The sequence below is a fragment of the Octopus bimaculoides genome, chromosome 2, assembly GCF_001194135.2.
Source record: "Octopus bimaculoides isolate UCB-OBI-ISO-001 chromosome 2, ASM119413v2, whole genome shotgun sequence".
In the NCBI taxonomy this organism is placed as follows: Eukaryota; Metazoa; Mollusca; class Cephalopoda; order Octopoda; family Octopodidae; genus Octopus; species Octopus bimaculoides.
The window spans coordinates 125,332,365-125,346,027 of record NC_068982.1 but is presented as its reverse complement, the minus strand read 5'-3'; the positions used below and the strand labels follow the sequence as shown (position 1 = coordinate 125,346,027).

The 13,663-nt window shown below is 34.6% G+C and overlaps 1 protein-coding gene across 2 annotated transcripts in view; it reads left to right on the top strand.

Annotated features, from left to right (window-relative positions):
* LOC106871159 (innexin unc-9) overlaps positions 1-12,959 on the top strand; it is a 21,749-nt gene extending 8,790 nt beyond the window's left edge. For both annotated transcript variants that reach the window (XM_014917472.2, XM_052965580.1), the window contains exons 2-3: positions 5,098-5,446; positions 8,051-12,959. In XM_014917472.2, coding sequence (XP_014772958.1) covers positions 5,098-5,446; positions 8,051-8,959 — 1,258 coding nt within the window. In that variant the 3' untranslated portion in view covers positions 8,960-12,959. The remainder of the gene's footprint in view (positions 1-5,097; positions 5,447-8,050) is intronic.
* Positions 12,960-13,663: the final 704 nt, after the last annotated feature.

Sequence of the window (13,663 nt, the reverse complement as noted above, 5' to 3'; positions counted from 1 at the left end):
GTAGTTTTTTTATTGTCCATTCCTGAAAGCTGGCTAGGCCAGACTAACCTAGTAGAATTTAAGAATGTCTGCTGACCGCATTACCCTGCCCCACCCTGGTACCTTAATTCTAATCAAGATTTAGTCTTTTGTTCCATTTTTTTCAATTGACAGTTTGTTGTCTGAGCTATTCCCATTATTTTGTTTGTTTGCCAAGAAAGTGGCTTTCTTGCAGAAAATTTAATAAACAGCTTTAAAAAAATCTTGTGGAAGCCAAGTTATTAATATGCTAGACTACTGACCTCAAGGTCGCAAGTTCAAATTCTGCCAGTGGATCTAAAGTTCTATTTCAGTGTTGGTATGGTTAATAATTACTGAAAATGTATTTAGCCACAAGCACATTTTGGCAATTATTTATGTAACCGCCTTATTTTTATGACTATTTGATATGTTTGGTGCCAACTAAGAACCTATTAGCATTTAAATTGGCTGCATCTGGCCCGAATAATTTACTAGTTAGATCTCTAATAGTGGAGGGAACCTGTGGAAGAGGAAGACATGGGATGAAGTGGTGAGAAAGAATCTTCAGATGCTGGGCCTCACTGAGGAAATGACAATGGACCAGGAGTTGTGAATAGACAAGCATTACATTTGATAATGTGAATGCTAAAGGGCTTAAGCTATCTTATCCCTTCCAAATCCTTGAATATTTTCAATAATTTGAAACGTATAAGCAGAGCATTTCATTAGAAATATGATCACAAAATGGTTAATGCACAGTTTAAATTTATTTTGTTACTCAATCTTTATAAAGTGATTTAGCTGATCAAATGACCTCAAAGTAATTTCTATTTGTCAAACTTACAAAATTTTTTTTTTCCTCGAGTAATCTTCACAACTTGGGTTTTAATAGTAAAATCTTTGACTTTGCTGACATTTTCCCCACTAATTCAACAGAAACGATTGCTAAACAAAAATTAGAAAATGCAGTGCAGCTACATTTTCTTTCACATATTTGTTGTGTACAGCTTTGTATTTTCCATAGTTTAGAGTGTACATTTCCAGCTAATAATTTGAGTTATAGTGACATAACTGAGCTGCTTATTTTTAGCTTGGTTAAATGGGTGCAGCCTGTAGTCTTTGCTCTAGTGATTATGTTGAATAAATGCCGACAGAATGAAAGGTGTATTTGCAGGATAAAGTAAAATGTGTATATGAGGTTAATAATAGACACGGGCATGTGGTTAAGGTCATTCACTTCCCACCTCAAGGTTTCAAGTAGAGTTCCACTGCATTGCAGCTAAGTGTCTTCTACTACAGCCCCAAGTAAACCAAAATCTTGATTTGGCAGGTGGAAACTATAAGAAAAAAGAGGCCCACTGTGTGTGTGCACATGCATACATACAGATGTATATGTGTGTGTATATTACTTTGCTTGGAAATAGGTTAGAATTGGCAGCAATGAGGCCTTCTTGACATAGAAAATTTGCTTTTTACAAATTCTGATTCATGCAAGCATAGAAAAGTGGATATTGACCCAATGACAATGACAAAAGATGAAGATTTTTGCTTTCCTTGTTGAAGCCATTCCATTATTCCATATTTTATGGAAGATCAATAAAGGAACAGAAGTTCAAGATGTTGAAGTAGCAAGATTAAATCAAAGAAAACATTCTCTTACTGTAAATGACATTTCTTTTGACATACTCTTTTACTTGTTTCAGTCATTTGATTGCAGCCATGCTGGAGCACCACATTTAGTTGAACAAATCGACCCCAGGACTTATTCTTTGTAAGCCTAGTACTTATTCTATCGGTCACTCTTGCCGAACCGCTAAGTTACGGGGACGTAAACACACCAGCATCGGTTGTCATGCAACGTTGGGGGAACAAGCACAGACACATAAACACACACATATATATACATATATACAACAGGCTTCTTTCAGTTTCCGTCAACCAAATCCACTCACAAGGCTTTGGTTGGCCTGAGGCTACAGCAGAAGACACTTGCCCAAGGTGCCATGCAGTGGGACTGAACCCGGGAACCATGTGGCTGGTAAGCAAGCAACTTACCACACAGCCACTCCTGCATCATGTGTATATTCTACTAATATACTTTCCAAATGTATTTCTTATCATATGTATCCTATATCTGATAATATTTCAACCAATTAAATGATATACAGGTAAAAGAAGGGTACAGATAAGCAAATTGGTAATTCCTACTGGTTCCAAAATATTATTTAGTATAGGAATTGATAACATTAAGAAAATAAAAAGACGAAAATGTCAGCAAAATCTTAATACAAAATTGTTTCTCACTTAACTGTTAGTATTCACATTCTGTCAAACGTAATGCTAATGTATTCATATTGTTTTGAATTCGCCATGCATTATCTTGTAGCTTCGAGATTTTGATGAAGTAACTGTTACTTTTTGGAATGACATGTATAGTATAGGTAGAGTTGGTGTGAGAGATCAGATCTGGCCACTTTGTACATAGAGCATGAAGAATATTTTAAGCCAGATGTGGCCAGTTTAAATGCTATGGGTTAAAGTTTGTGCTACCAGTTTTATATTTTTCAAGGCTCACTGTCTTGTTATTTTCTACATTTACATGAGTTAGACTAGGTATCTGATTAGAGAAACTTTTTATTAAAGACATTCGAGCAAGATCGTTGCCAGTGCCAATGGACTGGTTCCTGTGCAGGTGGCACGTAAAATACACCATTTCAAGCATGGCCGTCTCCAGTACCGCCTGACATGTAAAAGCACCCACTACACTCTCGGAGTGGTTGGCGTTCGGAAGGGCATCCAGCTGTAGAAACTCTGCCAAATCAGATTGGAGCCTGGTGTCGCCTCCTGGTCCACCAGTCCTCAGTGAAATCGTCCAACCCATGTTAGCATAGAAAGTGGACGTTAAATGATGATGATGATGATGATGTATTGATAACTTCTTCCTGTGCTTTCTTTGATTTGAATCTAGTTCTGTCTTAATTCTGCTAGCATGAAATTCCAATATTCTTGTTTCATTGAGCATCATTCCTATACTTAGACATGAGTATAAAAATAAAAATGAAACAGGAAGTACAAGTTATAATAAATGTATTAGTTTAACACTTAAATACAGGGGAAAGCAGAAAAAATGAGAAAAGGTGGTTAGGTAAGTTAGTCCGCGAAGTGGTGGGGGGGGGCATGGTTAAGGGCCAGATAGTAAAGCAGTTTGTTAGGAGGGAAGTTAGAAGGGAAGGCATAGGTGGGGTAGGTGTGTGTATATACAGGAAGTTATCTGTGTATAGAGTTAACCAGGGAGAGGTGTGTGTATGGTGGGACGGGATGTGTGGAGGTGTGTAAGTACAGGAGTGTAGTGGCATGGGATAGTGGGGGTGTGATATGATTGTGTGTAGGTGTAATTGTATTGTGTGAGAGGAAGGCATTGTGTTTAGATAAAAGTATCTGGAAAATTATAAATAGTGTTAAAAAAAAAATAAATATCAGGTGATAATGGTGAAAAGTCTGGAGGTTATGTAACAGGCACAATGTCCAAAGAAACAATCTCTGTATTTACCTGTACAATTAGAAATGTCTCTGACAGTAAGAAGCACTTTTCTTAATACCAAAATCAATACTTCAATATCTTGAGCTTCTGTTTTTTTATTGATCATTCATATGAAACAATAATAGTGTAGTTCCCACTGGAAAGCTAAAACAATTTCATACCATTATTTTCTCATGTTTACAGTTATTTATTAGTAGTCTTTTAATTTTACCCTTCAGCTTTGGAATTTTTATAACTGGTTTGGGGTAAAAAAAATTTTCACGATAAATTTTATTGTTCCATGGGAAAACTTTATTCTTCTACACCTGTTAGTCAAATTGATGTTAATTTTTATGACTATTCTCTTTTTTAATTTAATTATCTTTTTCTATGGAAAACTCATAAGGATACCAAAATCATTTTACAATATTTGTTAAGTTAAAATAAATGAAGTCGTACCACTTCTCATTATTCCTCTTCCAAACAGGGTACCCATGCATCTCCCCTGTCTTCCTTTTTAAGCTCTCATCACTTTGCATAAAGATAGATTTGGGTATTTTTTCTTCAATATATTGTTGAACTTCATGGAGGACCAACAGTTAACTTTGCATGCAAATGTGTCCTTATCCACACCACTGATTTTGTACTAGGAAAAAGCAAAAGCTGAACTATTTGACATCATTATTTGTCACAAATGTTTCCGTCAGAATACAGAGTTAGATATACACACATACTGCAATGCACCTTATCTGGTTCTCTAATAAATTTCACCAATCCCTGCATTGCTCTGGACAGGTACTTAATTTATTGACCCTGGAAGGCTGAAAGACAAAGTTGACTGGTGAGATTTGTGGTCAGGTGGGGGTCAAGTTAAAAACCACAACTCTTGCCAATATTCTGTCCTACCTTTATGGTCTGTTAACTATGTTTGTATTGACTTCACTTTACTAATGGTCTCTTAAATGTTAGTACTAACCCCAATTTGTTAATGTTCTATTTATTATTCAAATTCTGTCAAGTATAATGCATATTTTATTCATATTTGAAGTAACCATATCTTGTAGCTTGGGTTGCTTTACAAATTTAAGTTCAAACAGTAATTACAATACTTAAAGGGCCAGATATTAAATATTGATGTTTTGTATTTTGTATGATTATTGCTGTAGATGCTGGCATGCCTGTGTTAGATATACCTGTATTATGCAAATATGTACATTCCTTATTGATATTATGGTTTGCTGCTTGTGCTTTGGAGACCAGTGGGATAAAAAAAAAATCCCTTGAAAAAAAACCAGTATAGATTAGTGACAGGAAGAGTATCCAGATGTAAATTACCATTTCAAATATGTACCCATCTAATCCATGCTAGCATAGAAAACCAGAAGTTGCAACAAATTAATTTAATGTGTATGGTGTACTAAAGGAATTGGTTGGTTCACATGCCAATAGTAAATATGTACTTTACAATAGTCATGTTCTAAATTGTATTATTTAGGGCAATAACCTTAACTAATTTGGCTTTTATTATTTCAATATTTCATATTTATTTATTTATATTTTTCTATTTATCTTTCCAGGATTGGCTCAATACTTGGTGGGTTTATGTCATGGTCGAGACTGCGGGGCAGCACCAATGATGACTGGGGTGATCGGCTTAATCATTTGTGGACAGTTTTTCTGCTTGTTCTATTTGCTATCGTAGTCACAACCACACAATATGTTGGAGACCCAATTCATTGTTGGGCTCCTGCTGAATTTCCTGGACATTATGTCGAGTATGTGAAATCATACTGCTGGATTTCAAATACCTACTACATATCAATGAACGACATCATACCTACAGACCTCACTACACGTTCGGATGCAGAAATTACTTACTATCAGTGGACCCCTTTGATTTTACTTTTCATGGCATTTCTTTTTAAGGTAAGATATTATAGTTTTAAATGAAATAAAAACAATACCTAACTTCATCTTTATCTATCTTGTTTCAAACAATTTGAACACTGCCTGCCATATTTATGCATGCCACAAGTGTAGGTGTTACTGTGTGGTAAGAAATTTGCTTCCAAACCACATGATTTTGGGTTCAGTCCCACTGCACTGCACCTTGGGCAAGCATCTTCTATAGCTTTGCGAAAGGAGTTGGTTGACAGAAAACTGTCACAAGTATATATATATGGCACCTGTACCAGTAGATCACTAAGAGCACCGTCCGGGTGTGATCGTTGCCAGAGCACCAGCAGTCTGGCTTCCGTGCCGGGGGCACGTAAATAGCACCATTTGAGCGTGACCGTTACCAACATCGCCCTCCTGGCACGTGAAAAGACATTCAAGCGAGTTCGTTGCCAGTGTCGCTGGACTGGCTCCTGTGCAGCTGGCACGTAAAGTACACCATTTTGAGCGTGGCGGTTGCCAGTACCTCCTGACTGGCCTTCGTGCCGGTGGCAAGTAAAAGCACCCACTACACTCTCGAAGTGGTTGGCATTAGGAAGGGCATCCAGCTGTAGAAACTCTGCCAAATCAGATTGGAGCCTGGTGCAGCCTTCTGGCTTGCCAGTCCTCAGTCAAATCGTCCAACCCATGCTAGCATGGAAAGCGGACGTTAAACGATGATGATGTGCGTATGGGTTACTGTCTCCTTATCTTGATATGGACTGATAGTCATAAATGAGTGTTGCTGTTATACTAGCAGCACTCTTTATTATGAAACTTCTGTGAAAACATGTTTGGTCATGGGAAAATGGGTGTGGATTATGACAGACAGGAAAGGCATTCTTCCGTAGAAAATCGGCCTCAAAAATTCTATCCAACCTATGTGTATATTGAAAAGTGGATGTTTTAAGTGATGATGGCTTTGACTCAAACCTACAGTTCGTACTTCAGACTCAACTCAAGTACTTAAACCTAATAAATATGGCACAAAACAGTAATCATCATCATCATCGTTTAATGTCTGCTTTCCATGCTAGCATGGGTTGGACGATTTGACTGAGGACTGGTGAACCAGATGGCTACGCCAGGCTCCAATCTGATTTGGCAGAGTTTCTACAGCTGGATGCCCTTCCTAATGTAATAAACTGAAATAGTAATATTTTACAAAACAGACAATATAAAAGTAGTATTCAACCCTTTAGTATTCAAACCCGCCATTTCAGACCCAAATATTCTACCTGGTTTATGTTCAAACTGGCAAGATCTGGCCTCTTACACCTACCCTACGATATCATTCTAAAAATATACATTCACATCATCAAAATCTCAGAGCTACAAGATAATGCATGATTAATTCAAAACATCATCATCGTCATCGTTTAACGTCTGCTTTACATGCTAGCATGGGTTGGACGATTTGACTGAGGACTGGCAAGCCAGAAGGCTGCACCAGGCTCCAATCTGATCTGGCAAGGTTTCTACAGTTGGATGCCCTTCCTAATGCCAACCACCCACTACACTCTCAGAGTGGTTGGCGTTAGGAAGGGCATCAAAACAAATGTGAATAAATAATCATTACATTTGATGGGAATGCTAAAGGGTTAAATAGTTGTCTCAGTGTTGATTTCCAGACACAAGGAATCTGTTTCTGTTTCATATTATTTGAAGTAAAACTAGATGTTCATGCTTCTCCTGAAGCCACTTACTAAAAGAAGTAGAATTATCAAATTACAAGTCGAAATTTCATTCAATTCAATGTTATTTATTTCAAAAAAATTTTAAAAAGAATGAAAAATGCAAATTTATTTAGAATCTTTGCTTAATGCTTATAAGTCCTTTTTTCTCATTATATAAGATTAAAATTCAAGCCAGAATAATATTTCTTACATTCTGTTTCTATATCCATATTTCCTCACCTGACACTCTTCCTTTATAAATTTATTTCTTTGTGCCTGCAGTTGTTATTATTAAGATCCAGAGCAGCCCAAATCAAGTTGTCTTATTATTACAAGGAGTCTAGCTGTGGCTATCATCCCATTTTTGCTATCTAGAATAAAACTAGATCCATATTATTCAGTGTGTTCTTTCCTGAGTTGGTGAGGTGTTATTGGAAGGAAATTTAGCTGCTACTTATGACAAGTTAAGTGACCACAGATAAGTCACCTTATTGGCCCATATTTCTGCATTGATTACCAAATCATCGATGCCTTTTTGTTTGAGTTTTAAATGCTTTCAGGCACCAAGTTGACCAAATTGATATTTATGTTCCTTTTACGTTCTGAATTCACAGTCAATTTTAGCCGCCAGCCTTCTGGGGTCACTAAAACACCATTCAAGTACTGGGCTAGTTTTAATGAAGTATCCCACTCATCCCACTCTTTCAAAAAAATTTGGCCTTAGGCTTGTGAGAGATGTCTTTTTTTTTTTTTTTTTTTTTTTTTTTTTTTTTTTTAAACATTGAATCATACTTCTAAAATCGTCATGTAAGTAATTTGAGGGAAACTGAAGTTGTCTTTAACCATTTTTTTTCTCTCACACATTTATGCTTTCCAAGTTTTCAGTTTCTTAATATATGTATATTCTTTCTATTTTCAGTTTCCTAACATAATCTGGAGGTTGTTAAGCAGTGTATCTGGTGTTAATTTAGAGCGTGTTGTTGATTTGGCTGAACAAACTCAACTTGGATCCCCTGAAGACCGTCAGAAAACTATCGAACACATAGCTTTTTACATGGATCGCTGGCTGGAAACCTACCGCGAATATAAAATGAATTATGTTGTACGAATGAGACAGAAAATGACAAAAGTTTGCTGTCTGATGTGTTCAAAAAGAGAAGGGACATTTTTGGTCGGGTTCTATGTTTGTGTGAAAGCTCTGTATGCTGCAAATGTTATTGGACAATTTTTCTTATTGAATGCCTTTATGTCTAACCAATTTTCAGTATATGGTTATGAAGTTCTTGAAATGGTACGTAATAAGGTTCCTTGGAAAGAATCTATCAGATTCCCTCGTGTGACTCTCTGTGATTTTGAGATAAGGCAGTTACAGAACATTCAACGTTTCACTGTCCAGTGTGTTCTTCCTGTTAATCTATTTAATGAAAAAATCTTCATTTTTCTTTGGTTTTGGTTAGTCTTTATTTCTATAGTTACATGTGGCAATTTACTGTTATGGATTTACCGCACAATTTTCCGTCAGTCCCATGTTAATTATATCGCTAAATATTTGAAGTCTTCAGAGGATATATTCACAAGTGAAGACAAGAAACTGGTGCATCGTTTCACAACAGACTATCTGCGAGATGACGGATTTTTTGTATTACGCCTTGTTTCTAAGAACTCCACAGACTTGGTTCTAGTTGACTTGGTGAAAGAATTATGGCATTTATACAAGAACAAAAATGGTCGGAAAGCAGTCTCTCCAGATCTTAATAACACTTACAAAGATACTCTAGACAAAGATGATATTTCAAAAGACCCATCAAAACAGCCTCTAAAGTCGTAGATCAACAACTCTTAGGTTAGTTATAATCCTATCCAAATGTTTATTTTGATTACATCTAGGCATTATCATTCCATTATGTCCCTGGTTAGTGGCTGATTAACAAAAAAAAAAAAAAATGTATATTTCCAGTGCGAATTAGATACATTTATAGGTTTGTAATAGAACAGGTGGGAGGGGGAAATCTCAGCACCTTAAATGCATAAGAGTATACCTTACTAATACTTCATTATAACTTTTCCTATTTTCTTTCAGTCCATGCTAAATATATTACAATATTTCAACCGGTGTAAAAATGTTTGATGGTTATATTAACTACCTTTGTAAGCATACCTTGGCTTTGTATTTCTTCTGAATCTTTACATTTTGGATTCATATTCCAAGATCAGTCTGGCTTTTGTATCCTTCCAGAGTAAATAAAATAAAGTACCAGTCAAATACTAGGGTTGATGATATTGACTACCCTGCTCTTCTCAAAACTGCTAGCTTTGTACCTAAATTAGAAACTACAGCATTGAGAGGTGAAATGGCTGATAGAATATAGTATTGGATGAATTTGTTTCCAAGGTTTAAATCTTAATCCACCCATGGTATGCCCTGTTACCTGTTACTGTTAACCTAACTTGCCTTAATAGTTCATATCTATTTAAGAAACTTATTTTTTACTTTCACCTTTATCATGATTACTTGTACCATTTAACCTATGCAATCATCAGAAAATAACTGTTTCACATATATACTCTCTCCTCAACTGCATAAAAAAGCAAACAAAAAAAGAACAATTTGTGGATGTCTTGAAAGTAGTTAACCTTACAAAGAACATGTGAATTAAAATTTGTAAATATTAGTGACATTTTTACTTGGAATTCTTTATTTATTTTTGCAGTTATAACATTATTTTTTTCAGATATCTGAAGAATCCTATGAATGTAATTAGTGCTAATGGATTTTTTTTTTTCTTTTTTTTTTCAAATTAATCTTAAGGTGAATGAATTGGAACATTAATGAATGCAGTTTGTAATTAACTGTAACAAGGCAGAAAGCTGTAAACACACACAAACACATAAAACACACCACACAGATCTGTGATATTTAACCATCTTTTTAGCATTTCGTGAGAATTTTATGATTCTTATACATGTAAGTGATTTCGGAGCATATTTTCTGTGCCAACAGAAAATTCATAAGAGTGACTGCTTTCTTTTTTCATGAGATTATCTTTGCCATTTGCATCCACAGTCAAATGCTACCAAGTCATTTTTACAAGGGTCACTCTGTTGAACTTCTAATATTTTATATCCTAGAGCTAGTTGAATTAAGCTGGGAGTGAACATAGTGGCATACATAGTTCTATGATAGATTCCATACTTACGACACTTTTTGGTAATCTTGTCTTTAAATTTTTAATCTATAGTATGAAAACCACTCACCCAAATTCACTATGTTTTTAAATGAAATCTTTTAATGTTCCTTGAATGCCTTGACATTTTCATAGCAATGAGTGCAAATACTGCCATATATATAGACTCATTTTTATCTATAGACAATAAATGCATTTTCTAAGTGGAAATTTTTTTTTATAGTCACCTGATATGATTTACTAAACTAAAAAAAAAAAAGAAATCACAAAGTGCTTTTACTCTTTTTATTATTTTTAACAACAGTCCCTCCCACCATAACCTGAACATTTGATGTCTTCCTAATAATTCATTTTAGATTTATAGATATAGCAATATGCTCAACTGAAATACCTTGATATAAATAAAACTCATTTTTACTGATGTTTAGAAAAATAAAATAAACGATGTGATATAAAAGATTGCAGACAATGGTTCATTGTACCAATTTTAATACATTTCTCTCTTTTCTTTGTTGATCACATTTCGAAAGACTGAATTTACTTTTAATCTTGATTGATAAAATATCTATGGAGTTCTATGTGAATGCAGTTTGATTAACACTTTAACAAACTTTAGTCTTGTGACTTAATATCCTTCTGTAATACGTTCTAGTTATTACAATATTGGGTGTTTCTGTTTTTCATTTTCACAGTAAATATTTCACTGTGTTAATGTATATATATATATATATATATACACATTTTATTTAACTTTCCTATTAAGGTGTTTCCCTCCAGCATTATTGTATCATCTTATGTGACAGCAAATATTTTTATTATTGTTACTATTATAAAGGTGGCGAGCTGGCAGAATCGTTAGTATGCCAGGCGAAATGCTTGGTGGTATTTCGTCTGCCTTGATGATCTGAGTTCAAATTTTGCCTTTCATCCTTTTGGGATCAACAAATTAAGTATCAGTGAAACACTGGGGTCGATGTTATCAACTATCCCTCCTCCTCCTCAAATTTCGGGCCTTGCGCCTATAGTAGAAAGGGTTATTGTCACTGTTATTATGGCAGTGAGCTGGCAGAATTGGTTGCATACTGGACGAAATGCTTAGCAGTATTTTGTCCATTGCTACATTCTGAGTTCAAATTCCACCAAGGTCAACTTTGCCTTTCGTCCTTTCGGGGTTGATAAACTAAGTACCAGTGAAACAATGGGGTCGATGTAATCGACTTATCCTCTCCCCAAAATGGCTGCCCTTGTGACAAAATTTGAAACCATTATTATTATGATCCGAGGCATGTTAAAAAACTATTGTTATATTTATTTCCCAAGTCAAAATGTTCCATTACTGGGAAGTGACTAGATTTGTAGTTTAAACTTCTACAATATAAGAAAAGCAGTAAAACTTAATTTTAGTTTTATTGTTAATCATATGCAGTTGAATTAAGACTCAACATTTACTGAAACAGATATTGAATTTATAACTTATTCTAAATACTATTTAGGGTTCTACACCTTCATAAATTACTTCCATTATTTTGCCAAATTTGAATGTAATTATTAGTAACTGTTGGTGCCTTTGAGGAAATTGGTCCACATATTCACATAAATAATTAATATTCAAGAATTGAAACCTCCCCCCCCCTTTTTTTTTAAATTACAGTTACATCCACCCTCTAATTTTATACTAGTTTTTGCAATATGCAAAAGACCCATAAGTTAAATTTATTTGTATACTGTATTTTCGATATTGTGTGATTCTTCAGTGTTTCATAACTCCCTACTACAAGGATTCCTATATACAACTGCTGATTCTCATTCATGCCAGTAAGCAATTATTAACTTGCCTTCCATATTCCCAGTCTGATAATTAGGTAAATCCTCTTGTTACTAATTGTTACATAGTTGAAGCTGGTCTCCTACTAAACAACTAGATCATGTTATTAGATACAGTTAATGCTTGCAGTTACATAACTACTACTTACAGAGTTGATTTTTTTTCCCCTCACTTTAATCTTTCTCTTCAGTAGTGAATTAACAATAATAAAACATGGATATATAAATTCACACCAACGTGAAACAAACAGTTCAAGAATGAAATCGTGCCAAAAATCAACTTAGCATCAACTAAGTTGCTCTTCTGTTTTTCCTTTTAACTATGTCATTCCACTTGAATAAGCAATAATTTTTTTTTTTTATGAAAGAAAATATCTATTTTTGTGAAATACTTTATATTTTCTAACATGGAGTATAAAACTTTCTAACCATTTTAGAGACATTCATATTTTGATAAATATCCATATGTATTGTTTTGTGACTCTACATTCTTCCTATCATTTTGCACTTTTCTGCAGCATTTTTCCAATCATAGTCTTTCAGTTTAATCTGGCCTTTTTATGAATGTTTTTTTTTTTTTTATCATACTTGTATATATATGGCATGAATGATAGTTTGTCAATTTTTTTCCTTCTTTCCTCAAATAGCCACATGTATTTAGACCAGTTATTGTAGAAAATTAAACATGTACAAAGCGTATTCTACAATTTTCATTTTAATATTTTAGTTTTTCCATTTGATGAATCTCATTCCATTGTACTATTACAAGTAGACAAATTTAATGTAATATCTATTTTTGAATAAATTTCATAGATTATATTTTTGTTTCTGTATTAATGTTTATGATTTCATGTACATGAAGTTGACTTCAATGTGGTTTGTTTCCTTCTCGCTTTTAATACAAATGTTAACAACCTCAACAAAATGATATATACAACAAAGTTGAGATTTTCAGGTATACCAATATTACAATCAGACTGACTCTGCATTGGCAACTCTTGCATCTTTTAGTAAAATTGACTAAAAGAATACTTTCCAGACGCTCCTCCAAGGAAAAGTTAACAGAAATTAGAGGTTATTTAAACTGGCCATATCTGACCTAAATAAATATTCTATATGTTTTGTTTACACCAGCTAGATCCAGCCTTTCACACCCACCCTACAAAGTCATTCTAAAAATAAACAATCATGTCATCAGAATCTCAAAGCCACTGGATAATGCATTAATTCAAAACAACTTTTGTATGATGGTATGAATCAGACGGAATTTGTTTCGATAGATTTTCTACAACCAGATGCCCTCCAAGCAAGGTAATATTAACCCCCTGATCAGAGATGTTTTTTGTGGACGACTAGAAATGAATCCCACTTGTTTTTACCGATGCTTATTTACAACAATCAAGTGATGTGTATGAAATACACACACACATATATTATTACACGATAGGCTTCTTTCAGTCACTGTCTATGGAATCCACTTACAAGGTGTTGGTGGGCCCTGAGCTACAGTGGAAAACACTTGC